At 41.8% G+C, this 21,733-nt stretch overlaps 2 protein-coding genes across 4 annotated transcripts in view; one reads left to right on the top strand and one right to left on the bottom strand.

Moving 5' to 3' along the window:
* The window catches only part of LOC139112266 (U3 small nucleolar ribonucleoprotein protein MPP10), a 53,959-nt gene that overhangs the window by 23,069 nt on the left and 9,157 nt on the right, over positions 1-21,733 (top strand). The gene's annotated exons all lie outside the window — the stretch shown is intronic.
* Positions 1-21,733, bottom strand: part of Kst (spectrin beta chain, non-erythrocytic 5 kst) — a 52,490-nt gene that overhangs the window by 24,559 nt on the left and 6,198 nt on the right. For all 3 annotated transcript variants that reach the window (XM_070673035.1, XM_070673026.1, XM_070673018.1), the window contains 2 exons: positions 7,388-7,638; positions 6,939-7,106 (listed from right to left, as the gene is read on the bottom strand). In XM_070673035.1, the coding sequence (XP_070529136.1) occupies positions 6,939-7,106; positions 7,388-7,507 (288 nt within the window). In that variant the 5' untranslated portion in view covers positions 7,508-7,638. Of the gene's footprint in view, positions 1-6,938; positions 7,107-7,387; positions 7,639-21,733 lie in introns of those variants that run through there.

Raw genomic sequence — 21,733 nt, 5'->3', positions numbered from 1 at the left:
GAGAGAGAGAGAAAGACAGACGGACAGAGAGCTCGTAATAGTGTTGGAATCGTAAAATTGGGGAAACTCTACGGGCGAGCGCAGTCGATGCGTCGAACGAGGACAAGCAGAAAGCTTTCTCTGCGACTACTCTGTTTAAAAGAGAAACGTGGGAAGCCCGCGTGCAGCGTATATGAGAAAAAGGAAGCGAAACATATGCAAATTCGCGATATCGATCGTCGAACATCTCAAAGAGATGAGAGATTTGCCGGCGGCTGAATATCTTGAGATCCTGGAAGACCGTACGTTAGACCGGCGAGTCTATCTCCCTTTCTTTTTTGTTTCCGATCTCTTCGTCATCTCTTGGTTATATATATATATTTTTTTTATTTTTTTTATTTTTATTTTTTTTTAATCAGCGTTTGCTACTCGCACTTCGAAATCGCGATCGAACGTATGCGGTCGCGTAACGACGGAATCAAATCAAATGTCGTACATATTTTGCGTGGACCATCATGCGAAATTAACGTAATCACGGGTTTCGTATGGTAGTACTTCGAAACGGCTCTCTTAATTTGCGTGATTCGATTCTGTGGGAACGACGCGTAGAGGATACGCAAGGACGAGGCTGATTCGCGCCGAACCGCGTAATTTGCCGGATAAAAGGGCAGAAGGCTGGCTATCGAAATTTTCTCCGGGCATATGGCGCGCTGATCATTGATAACACGTATTTGTGATAATTGACTGTCGATTGCTCTCCGCTATGCGATTGCCTCGCGTTTCAATTTGTTCTTACCTCGTCAGAGCTAAGTGATCATCACGGAAAACAGTAAAAATTCAGGTAGATTGCTTTTACGTTTTAATTTGATTCGAGAACAAAGTTCTAAAAAGCAATTAAGAAAATTATTCGGGATTACGAAATTTGTATTTTATACACCGTGATAAACTGAAATCGTATAAGGGTTTGCTCCACTTTAATTAATGTTTAAACTTCTTCGGTCGACTGTCACGTTTCACGCAGATAACACAATCTACAGATTATTAAATACACGCATATTACTCGATAAGGCGTTAAATCCAGTAAACAGTAATCTTTTCTTTATTATCGCTGTAATAGAAGTATCTTAGGACTATCATAGCGCTATCTTTATTTTTTTTTTCACTTGATATCTTTTAATCATCCTATCCCAGTTTTGTACGTCGTTCTGATTTTCTATCGTAATCATTTTTGAATAAAACTCGTTCTCTTGCCGTACTTTCACCTGCATTTTCAAAAATAATGTTCGTTATCAGTGGCGTGATTTTCAGTTTGTTTTTCAAGCTGATACTGCTGCATCATGCTATATTTCTAATTGCAGATTCATAATTTTAATAAATTGAAAGCAATCAATCGTTGACGTGTAAAGGATTTCGTAATCAGGCCAAACATATGTGGCATTTAGATCAAGACATTAAATAATCGTGCCATCATTAGTAAGAAATTACTTGGGGTGCATTTAATATTACGAGAGTAACCGATTGACACGTGTAGTGATCAATCAAGACTTCCAAGGAGAAGTTATCTCTTTACTTGATCGACTACGTGTCATTATTAATGTGTGTTTCTCGTAATATGCGTCAAAACTTTAAGGGGAATTGTTCAAACAATTTATTTTTTAAACGCTATCATCTAACACGCGAGGATCAATCGCCTGTCACGTTTCTTAAATATATTGAAAATGCTCTGCATTTCTTAGTAAATTTTTCCGACATGCCTCGGGTTACAACGGACTCCTACATCAACATGTCGATCAATCGCGTAATTTCGCCTTATCTTTATATCACGTGTGTAATTTTATCTTGATAAAAATCTGCGATATAATGCGAAAAAGTTTGCAAGAAGTTAAAAAATTGAAACTAATGAAATCTTGAGCGATTAATTTAATTGCTTGATCACTAACGTTAGTACGAAGAAAAAAAAAGAATATTATCTTTTCAAATAGGTCAATGATAAAAATTTTCTTTTTCTTTCGAATTGCTTTATTCATCTTTGACCATTAGCTTTCAACTGCGATGGAGACGTTCTGTCAAGGTAAAGACGTAACGGACGTAGTTCAGACGAGGTCGGGCTTTAAACAGTTCTAAAAGCTATTGTCTAACACGCGAAGATCCGCATGGGTCGACGTGTCTGCAGGCATAAGAATAAAACAGAACGTTAGGGGGAATGAAGCCCGAGGGGCAGCAGGAAATTGCGGTCTATGCAACGTGTCTGATGCCTAAATCAGACAACAGGAAGCCACCGTAAATTAGAAATCTCAGATCTGGAATGTATTGTAATAATCGCAAACTAAGGTAATTCCATAAATTAAGTTCAGTTGTACGTTTTTTTATTTTTCGTCAATTAATACATGAAAATATAACAAAATGTATCAATTATAACTTCAAACGATCCTACCGATTATGTTGGCGAGCAATCCACGAGAGGAGCCGATATTAAAAATTGCGATTCCTCCTCAATACGGCCAGCGTTTACGCTCTTTTCTCTCAAACTTGGTACTCTTCATTTAAATAGGCACCTTCGGGTGCTCCCTCTTGTTGCGCTCTTCTATGGCGGTGCCGTCTGGTTTCATTTCACATCTGCAAGGCCTCGCGACGGTCTAGCAAGTTTTGCCTGCCGGTCGCTGACCTCCACCTCTCGTCCTCCATCGACTACCCCGCACTCTTGTCTTTCCCGTTCTTTTCTTCTTCTTCCTCCTTAGCTCTTATCGAACTCACGTTTTCCTTGTCGCGTTTGCTCCTTTCTCCGCCTCTTCCGATTTATGCCTCGTGAAAAATTAGCCGAAATGTAGTGGGGAAAAAGTCAAAGGGAAGTTCGTACCCTCTTCTTTTGCCTCTGCTTCTTCTTTGATATTTTCCGCTTCATCTTTCTTCTTCGTATTCGTGAGGATTTTCTATGTGTGCGCGTGCAACGCGTGCCGACAGCCTCGCGCAAGAGAGATCGTTCCTTTTCTTAGAACATTCAGCGGGGATCTTCCTAATTACCTTAGGGTTGGATTCCTGTAAGTGCCTGAGAAGAACCCCTGGGCGAGACACAGGAATCGTGACGCCACGCTATGCTCCTAGCGAGCCTCCCAAGAATTTCGTACCTCCGCGATCTCTTTGTCATCTCCTAACCTTTCGGGACTTTGCAATATATGACGAGTGCTAAGTGCTATAAACGTCTAAACATCGATCAAGTATTCTCTCAATGATTCCGCAAGTCCTTGACGTAACGCGTCTTACGTTATAAATTAATAATCATAACGCATGTATGTATATGAAATCTCGAATTATCATTTTATTTGAAATTCATTTCTTATGTCATACTTATATCAAGAGACTCGTTAATTTAAGGTAAAAAGTTTAAGTAAAAAAAAAAAATAATAATAATAATAATTTAAAATTGTTATCGATTTTACGTTAACGTGAATTATCTGCCTGAAATCTACTCGAAAGAAGTTTCAAGCAGATATTACGAGGCTAATGCGGTTAATTCTTCCGTAACGAGAGCTCATTATTTAAATCGTTTGTCTATTGATTAGCGTCATTACTATGCTGATTAGTAAATAGGAAGAAACTGGTACTAAATCGTGACTTTTCTTTCATTCGACGAATGAAGGCACAAAGCGTTTCCTTGTGCCGTGTCGTGTTGTAAAAGAAAAATAGGAGATAATACTTAAAAAAAAATTATTGATTGTTCCGCACCCTTCTTTTCGGTTCGTTTTAAATAATTAAATTTTACACAAAGCGGATATTCCGCTCGCGACTCATTTTTAAAATGACTTCAATTATCATTTATGACAATTATTGATTTTTTTTTTTTTAATTTTTAACTCGACGTTGGAACCAAATCATTGGTAGCGTCCCAAGCGTCATTAAGCGATGCCGAGGAAGGATTTGCTCAAGCACACACTCACTCGCGGAATGTTTGTTCGTAACGGACAGCATCGTCGTATCATCCTCCAGAAATAACTCGTGTCCTTTTTCGAGAAGTCCGCGGTGGGAGGTGAGATCGTCACCGCAAAGACAGCCGCGCGATAAGACCGTGATCGATTCGTGCGGCATTCGTAATGCACGAACCAAATTTGACGCCCGGCTCTCGGGTGTGGCCTTTATTTAATCCCTTCGTGTCTAATGGCTTTTGTAAAACCGCCTTTCCTTTCGCGGGAATCTAGAGGCCGAACTGAAGAGTTAACGGTCGCCCCGACGCCAAGTTTCTTGAGTTATTGCTAGCAATTAAAACGTTTCGGTGAATCAAGCTTTGGAGATACGAGCGAGCAATAGGGGAATGCAAGGAGCCTCGTATTCCAATTAATTTTAAAAGGCGGTCTTACTTTATTTCAACAAGTATTTTATTCAAGGTTCAAGGCATTATAAATGGAATGTCGTTTTTTTTTTTCTTTTTCTAATAAAAACTAGCAGAAGATCTATCATAATCAACTCATGGGGTGTTGTAATTATTATCATTTGTATTTTGTTAAATAATTTTAATATGCAATTTTTTTTAAGAAAAAACGAAATGCAAAAGTTATATAAGTAAATATCTGCGGTAAGATAGTAGTCTCGTTACAAAAAAAAATTATGATTTTTGCTACTATAATTAAGTGTCCTAACATTTACAATGAGTTATGAAAATGCTGTTTCTGCCGGTTACGGACCGCGAATAGGGAATGCCTGTTGCAGAAAGACCGTTAAGGTAGAAACGAGCGAGTGGCCAAACGTGGCTTTTCCACCGTTCTCCAAATGGGGGGAAACGAGTAACCGGGGAAAATCGTCTTTTGCATCGCGCGCGCAACGATGTACCGTTTGGTTCGCCGATTGGAGTCGCAAAAAGTTGCACCGCGGAAACACGCACCGCTCGTCCTACCGTGATGGTCTTCGACGTCAAGACACGGCGGTAAACGGCGTCATGCATTATTTAGCAAACGCCATGGATCACTGCTCGCAAATGCAGTCGCATTCCGCCCACCGAAATTATGCGAACGGCTCACATAAATAATCCGGCGAGAAGGGGCCAGCTCGTAACGTTAAGACGGAAGGACCCGCTTAAATTAAGCCTTTATTGCATAACAGCTTTTCTGAAAACTTTAGTATCATTCTCAAGTGTATCAATTGACTGAGAATTTTATTTTATACCGTGCAGTAGCTCGATAAATTGTATCTAGTCGTTGCGCGATTTACGTAACGTTCAACATTTACAAAATAATAATAAAAAAAAAAAAAAATTGTAACAAGAATTTCGAAGGTATTCGAGTATTCTCGCGAATTGTGGTTTACGAAAATTTGATCATTTTATACGCGAAGGACAATGAGTTTTTTCATCGCACGCGAATCAACCGCTGTACGAGTTACGGCGATTTAACGCACGGCTTCGTAACGATGCCTAACGATTACGTTCATATTACCGCGGTACCGATAAAACACGTGCTCGCAGTAAAAAGTATACGGCCGAGCATCACGATCGTTTCGCCACTGATTGTGAGATACGTTTCCGTTAAAAGGTAACGCGTTAAGACCGCGCGCGTTGATCCCGCGAATTGCATACGTGCGCACGAGGGCGACGAGAAGTATCCAATTTCTTTATCGGTCCATATCGATTCCTAATTGAATAACAATTATTTTACCATTATCGCGCAATCTGTTCCGGTCGGCTCCACGCGAGTACGACGTTCGCGAGGTTCATCGGTGAATTGCTCAAAGGACCGAGGAGCTCGCGGAAACAGCTATTTGCCGAGGCTACCGAGAACCGTTATCGCGCCGCTCGCCTACTCGCGGTCTACGCGTTATCTCGCTGAAAAATCAACGGATTATCTAAATCTAAATTTAATGACGTCAGGTTTACTTAAAACAAACAGCCAGACCGGGCAGTTGCGCTCCGGGCATTCCGCGATTATTCTTTCTTCGAGCCCGCCGCGCTCCGGCACATCGAAGCCTGGGAAGTGTAAACTCGTCGTGAATGGCCTCTTATACTTGGTGGCTTATGACATAATAGTTTCACTCCGGGTGCGCGCGGTGGAGTCGCGGGACCGGACGAGAGAGGAGCGGCGTAAAACTCGAAGCCGCGCGTAATGTAAGACGAACCGCGGGCGGAGGCATTGACCAGGCGTTGCGTCGGCGTCGGCGTCCGCGTTCGCATCGGGGTCCAAAGAGATGAACAGAAATCACAAGGCGGCCCCGATCCTCGTCTCGGTCTTACCGGAAGCGACGCGTCGCACACATGATATTTCTTCAGCCGGCCTCGTCCGCGAACCCGTCGGCCATAGGTTTTCTAATCTCTCTCGGATCTGAACTGTAGAATTTCTTTGGCTTCGATAGGCAGCGTGCCCCGACACTGACACGTGTGGGCTACCAGATAGATAGGAAATAACGACTGGGAACGCTGCTATATTAATCGCCTGAATGACTCTTGGCGTTAAACGCGCCGATCCTCGCGATTATTAGCGTGCAAGTCATCGGCGTTGCCGGCGAACCTATTCGAATTTCCAAGACGAATTGGTATTTAGTACCGCAATGTTGATATCTCGCGCCTATTATCTTTCAACGCGTGTTCATTTCGAATTGCGTATAGGCCTGGCAACGATTAAACGTCGCGTGCATCTATCTCTGGCACATTTGCATCGAAATGTACAATCGCCGATCTGTACGGTTCAACGGAGAAATTACGAGCGAGGCTTAACGGCCCTCCTTGTCGTCCCGCTAATTTATCTGGCTCTCAGCTTCGTTTGGTTACTTTTTTTTTTCCGAGTCTTTATTTATTCCCCGGTGAACAAAGTTGTTCGCGCAACAACACGTGCAGCCGCGCCGGGACCGGCCACCGCGTAGTTGATCGTTCGTTCTCGAGAGGTTTTTCGAGAGCGAGCAACGTTCCGGAGAAACACACTCGAGATCCCGAAAGACCGGGACGAAAAGAGAGAAAGAAGAAGGCGTGCAGGATGTATTACCTTAGTATGGAGGAACGCCAGAGACTTGTTCACGTTCTCGATTTTGTGAACTCGCATACGTCCGTTGTTGGGTTTGGCCAATCGCTCGCCGGAGATGATCTCCAATAGTTTGAGTAATTTCTTGCCATCCCCCAAGTCGGTGAAGAGATCGTCCACTTCCATGCGCGCCTGAAAACCCAGATCGTGTCCCGATATAATTCAATTCGAAAGACCGATGCCCGGAGAGGTATTGTAATTACAGATAATTATGATTCGCCGAAGGTAATTTGGGGCATCGGAATTAATTGCACAGAAAAGTATTTGCGACCAGGCCGCCAAGATATAATTTTTAAGATATATACACAGATATTTCGTATCCGCGGCGAGGGTAAATTTTCATCCCTTGCAATTTTCATCTTGCGACGATTTAATTATTCAATGTACGTCCGAGTTAATAACGCGGATATTACCTTGAGCAGAAAGGAATTGATCCATTTTGTGAACGTCTTCTTTTGGATGTGAAGACGTTCCTCTTGCAGGGCCTTAATGCGGCCCTGCTCGAACTTGAGAACGTCTTCCCTCTGAGTCATTCTCTTCTGTATCTGCGCCCCGCCCCTGTATCGGTCGACTCTCGGTGGCGGATATGCGGGGGTGTGCTCGGGATTGCGGGTTTTCTCGTGGGGTGCGACGCTGAGCCCGGCGCCGGGCACATACTGCGCCTCTGAAACAGAAATCGTTTGCTTTTGAAAACTCGTCCAGTCACCGTTAAAACGTGGCGTGAGCACAGGAACACGTGAGGCGGAAACAGAGCCATAAATGTTCTCCAGATGAGGCCTCGGGCGCGATTAGCATCTGTGACACTTCCTTTCCTAGGGAGCACGCGCTCAAAAATCTTTTCGTGAGTTTCACGCAGCCCGCACAGATTCATAAGAGTTGAAATTAATTATATGGATAGGGACAAATGGCAAAATTAATATATGAAGAATAATTTCAAAGTATTAAGCAAATTTTTTTTTTTTTTATATTGTATTTTAGGAATTGCGTCAAACCCTCGTGCTTTTAACTATAATCGATTTCAATTTGAACGATAGACATCTATAATAATAATAATAATAGTTATTTATCGTTGATTTACAAGCGGAAGCCTGATTTCAATAGTTTAATTGAAATCGAGAGGCAACGAAACCCGTGCGCGCAAATAGCTCTTGCAACTTGTAATCTTTCATTATTTTCATGTAGAACGTGCTAACCCGTTTCATCGCTGCAGTAATGCATTGTCGATTTGTCATGATGCATTGAATAGCAACGTCGATAAGAAACTATTGAACTCTCTAAGAAATTTAACCTCGTAAGACTTTAAGTTGCGGCTTGCTTTCTAAGATTAATAAAAGTATGTAAGAAAAAAGTTTTTTCCCCCTCAAAAAAAAAAAAAAAGTAATATACGAATAATTATAGGGGAGATAAAAGATATAACGCGCATGTTAATAGCTTTTTTAAGTAGTTTAATACATTTTTTTTATAAATAGTCGTGCTTATTCGGCATTTTTCTTTTTTTTTTTTTAAAACAATTTATTTTTCAAGATAATTGAAGAGGCGAAAGCTACTAAGAAGAGATTCGTCGCGCCGTGTCGTCTTTTCCATATCTATCGCGAGACGAGATAAGACGTATGTATCGTAAAATAGGGTGATAGGGAATACCATAGGCGTGGATATCGCATCGAAAGATGAGAGCGCAGCGTGGCTTTTTTCTCGCGCGGGAGAAAGGAACAACGGGCATGCTCCTCGGGGAAGATTAACGAGTCGTGATAACTTTTACGAGTGGCAGTATTTACGCAGCGGGCAGATAAACGGCGAATCGAAGCTCGTACGAAGTCAACATTCGAGGCGGCGCGGTGCGAAAATATTCGCGACAGCCTTAATCCGAATTTACGGGATTACGTGGATTAAATTAAGCGAGAACAGCGTGGCCGCGAATATTGAAAATTACGATTTCTCGGAGGACAAGGCGATAAATTCAAGCGGGGATGGCCGCATACCGCGCGTTAACTTCTTTACGATGACGAGGCTCATAAATATCATACTTCTGTACGAGATAGGTGTTCCGCGCCGCTATCAGAGTGCTAATGAGAGTGAATTAATAAATTTGTCATCTCGAAAAAAAATTGATGGCGATTTTAATCCAAATCAATCAAAATGATTCTTGCGAGTGTTGAACGTTTACTCAGTTTTTTTTTTTTTTTTTTTTTGAGATTTATAAACGGTGGAAAAGAATCTGATAAAAAAAAAAGTCTCAATTTCTTCGTACACTAAATGCGTGCGGTTATACTACGCGTAACTATAAAAGGGCTATAGGGTTTCTCAAAGTCAAGCGAATATCAACGCGGAAAAATGCGTGTTTTATTTAATTCTTTTCGAGGTAATGCTCCAGAGAACGCTGATGAAAAAATCGCATTTCATGGGCGACAACCCGATAATGAGAGCAAGTGCATAAACGCTGTACACTCGAGGCAAGACGACTCGTTTCTTGCTGGGCGTTCGTGACTCGGCGGGATTATTGTCCGCGCGTATTGTCACTCCGGCTAATGCTACGTAGACGCAGTCGTAAATTTTTTCGAACCTCTAAAAGGACGCGCCAGCACGAACGTGAGCGCGAACGTAAATTGGCCTGGCGAGCGCGAAAGAAAAGAGTGTACGCTAAAAAAAGGGAGAAAAAAAAGAAAACAAAAAACACGAGCAACTTTCAAGTGTCAATTATGACGACTGCGCGTGCAGGACAGTTAGTGTGCACGTGCGTGCATTAGTAGCTTCGTAGGATTTAACGCCGAATGCTTTTCGAAGCTGTCATTTTGTCCCGTACATATCCGCGTCTTTTTTTTTTTTTTTTTTAAATGAATGTGATTGATTTTTTATTCTTTTAATTTGTCAGAATTCAATAATAACCGTGTTTTTAATAACTCGTGTAATTAATTCTTTCTGATTTTTTTGAAAATCAGGTGCGATACGAAAGAAGGAAATTTCAAAATTGATGGGCAATGTCATCACTTTATCGACGTTGTTTATCGGCTATTAGAAAGTTTGCTAATAGAAAATCGTGATCGTGTTGCTTGTACGTACGCGAAGAAACTCATTCGGAAGATCAAGGACGTGTCTCGACCGAATGCAGATTAAAGGACACGCTTTCACGAGCCGGCGGAATACATTTACATGCGCAAGGGATTTTTAAATGTCACTACGTTTCGTTTACGGTCGAGTGTTATGTCATGTCTAAAGCCCAATTCGCAGAATCGCCAATTGTAAGACGCGCATTTCGAAAGTGGATTAAACACGACTATTTCGTAACGAATCGACACTTTCACAATCAATACGTCAACACGGAAAAGCCATATTTTTTAATTAATAAAAAACGGAAGAATACATCTCTTTCCTACCAAGAGCTTTTTATATTGATGTTTTTTTTTTTCTTTTTTTTTGCATCGTTTACGAGAACTGACGTTGCAAAGATCTACGGCATTGAAAATCTTAGAGGTAGCGGTATCTTGATCCATCTGCGCTACCAAAGAATCTAATACTAATGATTTATCCGTTGCAACTGGTCGATTACAGGATCTATAGCACTGACGATTTATGGCATCGCAGGTCAATGACGTTAAAGATTTATGATATCGGGCGTTTACACCGGCGGTAATAAATGTACGATGTTGAGAATCCGCCAAGGATGCACAAAAAAAAAAATTTAATAAAAAGTTGCCAATAATAAAGGATATCCTTGACATACGGTGGTAAAATCATAAGATCATAACAGGAGGGATGTTGCGAGGAACTATGATACGGGAATTTTATCAAGTCTTTGCCGAAGAAGGATCCGCGTACCGAACGAAGGAAACGTCCGGCTGGGCGACGCGTCGGCGTGGCATCTTGGCATATTTGATTAGAGTACTTAGGCATTCGGTGCTCGCGCACCGAGTGTTTCTAACGGCGGTCGGAACATGTAACGTGACTGTAACACACGTACTTAGCGCGAATTCTTCGAGCGTGACGTGCGCGGCAATACGTATGCTCTCGCCGTACGCGTTAAGTACATTTCGCACGAGCCCGCGGCTTACAGCGAGATACCCCGTGTACGTACATCGGTAGCGATATCTCGAAGTGATGATGTTAATTCTGTGAGAATTGAAGAGAAATATGTTAAACGTTTTGACAAATCTTAAATATAATTCCTTGGTTCTTCTTCGTCAAATTAAGAACCGACGTAATGATGACGTAAAACAAAAAAAAAAGTTAAGCACCGAAATAACAGAGAAAAACGTATAATAATTTTACGTAGAATCGCGAGATACTAAATTGAATTATAACGCAATTCAATTCGTTTCGCCAAACAGCGCAACTGTTGAACTATCTAAAATAAATATATCTCCAACGATAAATGTAGGTTATTAATCCGTCAGAATAGTGGATCAAAATTTCCGCCCAGCCTGTTTTATCTGCGAAGATAAGACTGGCAGACAGGTGTGGTGATTATGGAATTATTTCTAACGCTTTGCACATTGGATCGCAATTAGACACCGCACGAGTATATACAATTATACATTGCATGGAATGATTAGGAGCGCTCTATTACGCAAGCAAATTACGTAACAAAAATATATATTGTACGTGTGGAACGTAAAATGTTTTTGGAGCAACAGCCGTTTTTCATCAAGTATTTACCAGAGTAATAGTGACGATTGTATGCCATGGCACGTTTCACATGCGAGATATTATCCGTTTATCGCGCCCTTCCGGTCGGCCGCGCAATTCCCATCGTTGATCTTTACGTAAAATCGACGAAACACTGGCGAGGTGAGGCGCAAACGAGCGGTGACACCCAACTGATTCAGTTGCCAGTCGAAGACCAGTGACAGGACTCTTATCACATATTGTACGTGTATCATGTTGGCCGGTTTATTTATGTAGCAGAAGCTAAGTACGCGCAAATGTGTGCGACGACGCATAGGCGTAGAAACGAGGAGAGAAAAATTCGCGAGGCAAATAAGCTGGACGATTAAACTTACTCCAGATTCGAAACCGAATTGAACGACTCTCGATTATCAATCTCGTACAGTTGTGAAATTTCTAACAGCTATAGTATACATATGTGTATAACGTTGCAAAATATAATGCAGCTAGTTAAAATTTTTAAGTAAATCACGCCTCATACTTTGTAGCACATTCACGATAAAAAGATTAGTAATGGCAGCGTAAGAAGATAAACGGACAGCGCGAAGGATACGATTGCGCGCATAAAACCAGACAGGATATGTGGAACTTAATCCGGGCTTTTTAAACCGAGGAATACGTCGTTAAAAAGATACCTCTTGCGAAATGTTTACAAGTGACACGTCCCCGACGATAAGCGCGGCCTCAAATTCGACTCCAGTGGGAGATGGTGCAAAATTAAAAAAAGAAAAGAGAAAAAATATTGACCCCTATTTTTAGATCTTTTAAGGAATCTTTTACGTATCTAAGCGGAATAAATTTTGCGTTGGAAAACACTTTCCTATATAGTAACTGTTTAATATGCCGCGTATCTTATTTCAAAGAGAATAATTAAGGCTGAGAGAAAGAGAACCCAGTTTCATATTTCCGCTGGAGGTTGTTTCTTCGTAACCTTGAACTCTTTCAAGAGAGATAAACGATGAAATTGTACGATAGGTAATATCTGCTTTAAAATTGCAATTCGAGGACGATCGAGAGCGTAGATGCTCCCGGCAAGATTAAACATCAGCCCTTTAATCGTGGAGCCGTCAATGCGGCAGGAAGCGCGGAATCGCAGCGGAAATACGGCGATTGCGCCGAAGTGGGGTCGGGTTGGGTTTTTGACCAGGAGGCATCTTCGCGTTATATGGGACTTTGTCAAAGCTGCGCCAATGAAGCGAGCGAATAAATCTGATATTAATCGAAGACGCGAAAAATCGATTTATTACTCACAAAATTAGATTAGATTAGATTAAGCCGTTGCTGAGAAATATTCTAAGAATGTTCTAAAATTAATAATGATGAAATTAAAACTTTAATATTGGGTACAATTAAAAAAAAATATATATAATTATTGTAGATTGCTACAAAGCTCACGTTTTATAGATAAAAAAATATATTTTTATACCTTCGAAATAGTCGGTTTGTATTTTAGCGCGGAACAATTTCGGTGCGCGAAAAATTTCTGCAGGATTTCTAAATTTAGCCTCAAGTTGCTATTCTCGGCTCGATCGGCTCGAAACGCTCTAGAAATCGAACGTGTGTGCGATGAGAAAGATCCCGATGCTGTTCGAAAGGGCATTGTTGTTGCCGGCAGGAAGCGCGGAATTGCACCGGAAATACGGTGAACGCACCGAAAGAGCCGAGAGAGGAGCCGCAAGACTAGCGGACCAGGTGAAATCGGAGCCGTATTATTATCGGCACTCGTCCTGCCTGGAAAGTGCCAGCTCGTTCTGTTGACACTGATAGCCGAGGCGAACATTAATTCATTCTCGTATCGTGGTGTCGCGCGTATGTAACCGAAGCAGAAGCGAGTTTCATGGCAACCGTACCGTGCAGAATTTATAGCGACGTTCAGTCGTCTTCTTCTTCTTTCGAGGAAACGAAGAAATCTCATCGCTCGAAAACATATATGATTTAATTTAAACGACCGCGTAATTAAGTGATTACATTTCGAGTTTTTATAAAACAGAAATATCTCTTTTTTTTTTTTTTTTTTTTTTTAATCGAAGCCCGTTTTAATGTGTGACGCTCGATAAAGAACGTGAGTTAAGTATCCAATAAAGAACACGAACCCGCAAGGTATAATCGATGATTAATTCCGCATCGCGAATCACGCTTCGAGAAATCAAAGTAATTTAATTAGTAGCTGGCTTATTTGCGCGTAATTATGAAAGAGACAACAGAGTGCGCACATAACTTTAGCAACCGCTGGACAATTGAGATCAAACTCAAATTCCTAGTCACATTATCGAAATAATAATAATTTACGTAACAATCGTCTAGCGTTTCCTTGCGACGTATCTCTCTATTGATAACCCTGCTATCTGATTCTCGTATCGAAGTGCACGTAGAAGAAAATAAACGCAATAACAACTTCGCGGTTTAAACGACGGTGACAGCATGGCTATATTTGGTCTGACATTGTGCAAATAAAAAGTGGGATTATTTTTCTAAGCGCTTCCCGCGGCATTAAAACTATTCGTTTCGACACCCCACGCGAGATTCGATCTTGTAAAAAAGATCGATCGGATTGACGTCGAGCAAAAGTGTAATAAAGTTAAAATAAAGTTATGAAATTTAAGTCAATACTTCCGCAATTCGTTTGCGTCCGAAGCCACAAATTACGACGCATAAAGTGCATATTTTTCTTATTACACGTTGCTCTTCTTTTGCAAATGACGAAGCTCGTTGAATCATCTCTCCTTCACGATTATGCATAACATCTCTTGGGAACGAAATGGTAATGGATGAGAAATATTTTTCTACACCTGCGGGATAGTATTTTTAACACGTGATTACGTATGCGCGTTGTATCTGCGGAATGTGTAATTTTTTTTTTTTTTTTTTTTTTTATCGAACATTCGATGATCGTGCATCCTTATCTCATTGGGAGCACATGTGCACTTTGATACGTTTTATGAAAATGTCGCAAATGGCTTTTCGCGTTATCGCGCTCTACTCCAGGCTCGTTGTCTCGCAATCAATTTCGAAGAAAATTCCGCGAAACGAAAGGAATATGCATAAGACAATCATATTAAATCGTTACAACGCAGCTCTAAATTCACTTGGTGCTCCAAAAGTAATTCAATTCAAATTTCACCTCGTGAAACTCTAGTCTCCGGATGAAAGCGGTTCGTGCAAAAATGTCGTAAACGAATACGTGAGTAAATTGCAAATAGTTTATCGTAGTCTGAGATGCCGGGGCGTGACAACAACCGCGGCTCGTTCCGACACTTTACGGTCGGCGCGGCGAGGCGACTTAAAGCGAAACTGCAGGTAATTGTGTCAACTGGTCACGAAGTAATTAGGCGAAAGCATATGAACGGTTGGAAAATGATGTCAGCCCGCAATTACAAGTCGTAAGGGAAAAGTTGACTTGAAAGTAATCGCGTATCCCGAGGAGCTTGGCGCTTTGTTTTGGTATTCTATAATATTATACGGTTTTTCTCTTTGCCGATGCGAAGCCATATGCGGACTCCCGCCGATGTATAACGGCCGCAGCTCTTCTAAGAGTTCGAAAACGCTTCAAATGACTCAGCCATTAGATCGCGGAACGCAGAAACTTGCATACTCACGCGAATTCAGATTGCGCAATAGAATCGCCGAGCATCAGCGGGATTCGTCGCTATTAAGACGTCAACTGTGGCGCACTCGAAATATGTTTTTAATGGCGATTGTTATCTCGGGATAAATTTTCAGACGCCGCAATAAATTACGAGAAATTTATTCCGTACGCGGAGAGAACGCTCGCCGCGGTCTTACATTATTGTTTTGCACATGAGAAATTAATTTTGGAGACACTTCATCTACGATGACCCCACGGAATTGGAATGCGAGATTATTTAGATAAGTGATAACAGACTGTTGACAGTAGGAAGCCGTTGCGCAAAATATTTCGGTTAAATAACGGCGCCGGAAAATTAAGTATCTATTTGCGATGATCAGCACGTAAGCCGATACTGTAGATTGCGAATAACTCCTGAAAATTGCTTGATATTTCACGCACAATTCTTTCTTCTATACACGTTTCTTTTTTCTTTTTTCAGTAACAATTTATCTCTTTATTTTTGCGAGAGGGTGAAAGCTTGATTTATACGATCCTGTATAAATCAACGTTCTCCAATTACTCAGACGTTGATTAAAGAAGATAAAGCTTGACTTTATCTGACGAAACAAATATTGCGTAAGACTGTATAAATATTTCTGCGATGACTTGACATTACTCGCGATATTGTCGGTACTTTGGCCGGTTTCCGTTTCGTCCCATGGCTAAACGTTGACGAGACATAAGGATGTGACGACTGTGACGACACACATATCCTCTTGTCTCTAAATATTTATCTTGCGCGCACGGAACGAACGGACGATTGAAATATTTTTAATCACTTTACTGCGAAATTTTATTCCTGACAAAATTATTAATATACGTAGGTATATAATTTATGTTCAATGACTAATGATATTAAAATAATTAATTTAATGACTTTGCGTGCACAAAATGTGCACAATACGTGAAACAATGTAAGATAAAAATCAATTCAAATTAATACTAATATTAATTTAGAAAAAAAAATAAAAGTGACGAGACCGAATCACTGTTCATGCAAATATTTTTAATAATTGAGCATAATATTATAATTTACTTTGTACTCTTGATTATAACGGGCTCTAATTAAATATCTACATCGATACAATAATACTGACAAACGCGTTCTCGTCCCGCGACTGTCCTAATTAATCTCAAAGGGGGATTGGGTTGGTTTGCGTTGCATCGACGGGCTTTTATTAGCGAACGGAATGCCGCGCCCATAATTGTACATTGATACGATCGATCTTATGGACGATGACTTTTGTTCCTCGTCAAAACCGTCTCTAATTGCTGCTCAACTTTATCATTAAGGCGTGAGAGTAACGCCACCGTGCAAGGTCGAAATGATCTTCCACTTGTCAATCTGACCGCCGGTGAAATTCGCGGGCTAGGAATTGACCCCAATAAACCTACTTTATTCCGCTTAATTAAGAGACGGGGTTTGAATATCCGGTAAACAAGCACGCGTCGACGTCCTATTCGCTATTATCTGCGAATCTGTACGACGCTTCTTCTCAGGTTGTCGAAATTAAACGGATACTCTTACGTTACGACCTCTTGGTCTGGCCTGAAGACGAGGAAATGACAGCAGAACGCGTAAAAAAATTTAAAATATTTTTTTATCGCTATATTACTTCTTTACATTGCCCTTATCTTATATTTACCCTGTCGCATCCGATATCTTATCAAATTATCATTGCGTGTACCTAACTGCGGATTAGCCTGCTCGCCACTTAAATTCCATCTACATTTAATTCCGGGATTTTAAAACGGATAATCCAAAGGACATGCAAATAAAAAGGACGAATAATCGTAATCGCGTCTCAATAATATTCGAGAAAGTATTTTACTTGGAAGCGGGAAGACTTTAACGACGTAATGACGAGGCTCCTTTTTGTTTGAACCGCGGAATGATAACGCTCGTTCTTTCTTTTGCAAGAATTTCTGTCCTATTTTGCAATATCTATCGCGTATCATACCTCAATAGAAAATCGCTGCAATCTCCGCGTAATCGCCGTAACATTTACACAACGAGTCGTTTTATTGCCGCGGCCCCGTAATATCTACATTCCGCGCACACAGAAACGCGGCGGAGACAAAGCGGCCGCTGTTGGATGCAGGAAATACTTATTACAGTGATTACGAAGAAATAATTGTCTTAAGGAACCATCGCCCGATACGTTTATATCGATCTCGCATCGTTTCATTTCATAAAACGTAACAGATGTCAAGCCGGCCAAAGTTGTTCGCCCAACGAGCGGAAATTATTTGCTTTTCACATCAAGTGATAACGAATACATTTTTAGTTACAAATATAAACATATTACTTAAGGATGAAAGCCCTGATATTAGAATCTTCACGTCCGGTAAACGCGGCGCGATTTCTGTGTCGATGCGGTAAAATTTACACATCGAACACGTGCATTAATGCGGCAAGCAGCGATTTCCTTTTTCGTACAAAACACCGGCCATCCGCCGCTGGTCGGCAAACTGGTCGACGTCGCGTTAATAACTTGTTAATTTCACGATGCAGCAACGTAATCGCTTAATACACACAAATCCGACGCGCAGATTACACGCGGAACAAGTTCTTAACGGCACGGCACGAATCGTTGCACTTTTGCGACGACGTTTCCCGTACGTAAACCGGCAAAAGTCGCCAAGCTGAATAAGAGAAAAAGAGAACGTGTAAAAGATGGAATTGCGCAATCTTCCTCGTTGTTTTACGACTGTCGGCTTTAGATTGAACCGATGACCAGATGTAATGAGATATCTAACGTCCTTATCCGCGAATTTCAATTTGACAAGAAGTTCGTTACCTATCTAATTAATTAATCCGACGCTACGTATCATAACTGACATTATATCCAAGAAATAATTAATTCCTCGCGACCTGTAACTCGCGTACGCTGTTACGGAGTTGATTCCGCAAAAGTACCCACGTCTTTTCCGGTGCTGTTTATAATTGCCGCGAGTGAGGCAATTTTGCTTGAAATAATGATTCATTAGAATTTCTAAAAGTAACGATATTACGGCAAATATACACGGGGGCGGCTTCTCAATTCTTTTTTTCTTTTTATTTCTAAAGGCAAAAACGCGACGCGCGTTTCTCAAGCTCGCGCGAGATACACAACGGTCAGGAGACGTAACGTAATTCGAACGTTATATTTAAATTTACGACGACGATTAGCTGTAATTACCGCGGCCGAACGACTTCTCCCTAGACGACCTATTACGGCGTGTGAATGAATCATTGGCTACGTTTCCTACAGGCGTTAAGAATCATAGCTTTCACGAAACGTATTAAGCAACCAAGTATTGCGGGACTTAAGGTCCGGTCCGTCTGTGTTCTATCAGAGGCACGTTTGAATCGGTCAATTACCTTACCGTGATGCTTAACGAGCGGAATGAGCAGAATTGATTAACATATCTCTCTTTTTTTTTTTTTTTTTTTTTTTTTTTTTTTTTTGTTTAGCAAGACGGACAGCATGATGCACCCGATGCAGTCTCTGTATCAATTACATAATTTATATACGCCAAACCTTAATTGTACGTTTTCATTAAAAACTCCTTATGCGATTTATCGTAAATCAGTGGGAAAATATTCTTTGATACGACGGATCTGGATTTTTTTTTTTCCTCTTGATTAATCAGCGGCTAAAGCTTCTTTAGTCCGTCCTAAATATTTTCAGCTGTTCGCAGAGAAGATGACGGAAGGAAAAGAATACCCTGTTACGCGATATGTAGTACGGAAACAGGGTCCTGGCGGGTCGACGCGGCCAGCTGGCCGACGTGAATGGAAGGTGCTATTTCGCGAAAATGCCGTACAGCACAATGCAGCGGTATCTAGCCGCGGTATCTCACAATCAGACGCTTGCACACGAGACACACGAGAACGTGCGCCGACATGGGGTGTCCTTAGTAAATTTCGTCTTAATGGTCTCTATACTCCCACGTGCCACATACGTCTTCCCTCTTCCTCCATTATGCGCGCACCTTCTAATATCCGTTCGACAAGGCTGTATTTACCGCCCTATTGTCCCCATTTAATGCTCCATCGCGTGAAATAAGAGTATGCGTGAGCGAGATTCGTAAAGGGAAGGATTCGCGTAACCTTAAAGTATTTGCGGTATGAAATATAGAGAGGCTCGTCCGCATTTCTCTCGCTGCGATAGTAGGCCGTCAAAGTTTGGAGTCGACCGTTGCAACACAGTCTGCACTTGCCTAACAACTTGATAATTTAACACGAAGACGTTTAATAACGAACGTTGCCGCGACACGGCGTACATTGCAGCGGCGTCGCGTCGCTTTTCATCGAAACTTTAATTGCACGTCTGTCCGATGCACCTGAAGCAACCTGAAGAAGCGGGTCACGTATTAGACCACGAAATTAACGCGGAATGCTTTTCTTAATAGAAATCTGGACTAACGAAGAGCGCGCATTGTATTTTCTCACAATCACGCGAGTATCTGCGAACAGATTTTAATTTAAGAGCATTCATTAGTTTAATGATGCCGCTTTGTCTGTATCGAATAACGCTATAATTTCATTGACAATTAGATTACTTGATGATCTGTATTGTGCCGCATGAAATATGGATACTTGAAGGTAATTTTAAAACAAGACTCAACGTATTGTGATCGCTGTCTTTTTTTCTCTGTCGATGAAAAACGTCATTAAAAACGTGCGCGAAACACGTCGATCGAACAAAGTACATAACAATGCGATTTTTACGCGGGGAAAATATTGAGCGTCGTAGGTACAACGTGAAAAGAACAATATGTATATATTTTCATAGAATATATTTTTCCGACACTTCTCGTCGTTAAGAGGCGCGCGCGGGGTCACGGATGTATAATCGCGATCTCCCTTTCGCGGCGATTAATCTCCGTGGGCATATCGATACGAGCAGAAAAACGCAGAAAAATAGCTAATAACGTCGATGCGGGGTGGGTGCTTAGGCCGGAGTGAAAGTGACGAGCGCGTACTACGATCGTATCGCTCGCGCCGGGGCAAAAACGATTCTGCCGGATGGAGGAGCCGTGCAAGTTACGTACGTACGGTGCACCGCGCGTAATAAACGCCTCTAAGCCGGAGGTCGGCGACCCGTGGCTTTCTTAATTAATTAAGTAAGAAACAACAAACGTGCCCCGTCTCGATAACGCATCCATCATAATTTCCACGGCGTCGCTTACGAAATATCCCCCCCCGCGTATAACGTTGCCGGCGATTTTCGATTCATTGCCGATTACCTGAGCGCGTTACGCGGCTGCCGAAACGATCGCGGAACATTTAGCAAGTCCGTTCAATCACTTCGCTTTGATCTCTCAAAGTGGACCGATTTCGAATTGATCAGTATCGTTATCTAATATGCATCGACTCGATTGGCGGGCGGGCGATTGACGACTCGGGTAGAGAAAATGATTCTCGTGACGCTGGCGCGAGGAATCCGGACGATTTCCCGCAGGTGAGCGATGCGAACTTCTGCGCCGATCGATTTAAGTTTCCGCTCCGTCGGCTTAATTCCCTCTCCGAACGAAATGCATAAGGCTGCACGCGCCAATGCGCATTCCGCGGCCGAACGTCTCTCAACGGGAGAGAGAAAGGGAAGAGATGCATCCGGACGGGACCGTTAGCTTTACGTGCATGCGAACAATTCCAGAGGATGATACAGTTACGAATATGCATTTCTCTGCATCGTCGCGCGTGTTCGGTAATGATTTCAGACTCTAGAAGCGCCTTCAGTTTCACGTGGCATCGGCATTTTCGGAGCGTTCGATATCGCAGGGAGATTACGGTCCGTCGAAGAAGAAAGCTTCGATAGTAATAAATTACAGTAAAATCGATTTACAACAATTTGCGCGAAACGCAGACGCATAAATCACTCGATTTTAGTCGACGGGCGCGAGGACGATTCTATTAGCCACATGATGCAACTGCTCAATTTTCAAAATTATACATTCTCGCATAACCCAAGCCGCAGATTAAAATTCTACCGAAATGAAATCCACTTTCTAAAATGACTAAGGCATACGGTTTTGCAATTTGTTTCCCCGAGGCTTGGCCTCTGCCGGAAGGTAAACTTTCAATTACACGAAAATAATAAAAGCCTCGATATTTTTGTCGGGCGATAAGCCCGAATTGGAAGAGCGAAATAACGGTAGCGGAAACATTCTGTCGTTCATAATGCCGACGCATTTTCGTGCCCGCGGAAGCTTTTATCGAGAGTTATATTTTCTCGGTACTCACGTCGCTGTTTTACACTTCTGGTTTACGGCTATCTCGATCGACGGTGACCGTTATCGTTAAGTTATTGTACAGCGATATAAATTGTCTGAATTATGCATTAGCAGCCGGAGCGATCCCAACTCAGCCGCTCAGCCGTGTCGCCGCGTTTATTCGCTATTTTATTGCGCCGGGCGAAATCCCGTCGAGTTTGTCACCGTTCATCGGTTTGTCGACGACGTGGCATCGTTAATTATACCGAGG

Source organism: Cardiocondyla obscurior, linkage group LG02, assembly GCF_019399895.1.
Source record: "Cardiocondyla obscurior isolate alpha-2009 linkage group LG02, Cobs3.1, whole genome shotgun sequence".
NCBI lineage: Eukaryota > Metazoa > Arthropoda > Insecta > Hymenoptera > Formicidae > Cardiocondyla > Cardiocondyla obscurior.
The sequence above is the reverse complement of the archived record's forward strand: the minus strand, read 5'-3'. Positions and strand labels throughout refer to the sequence as shown.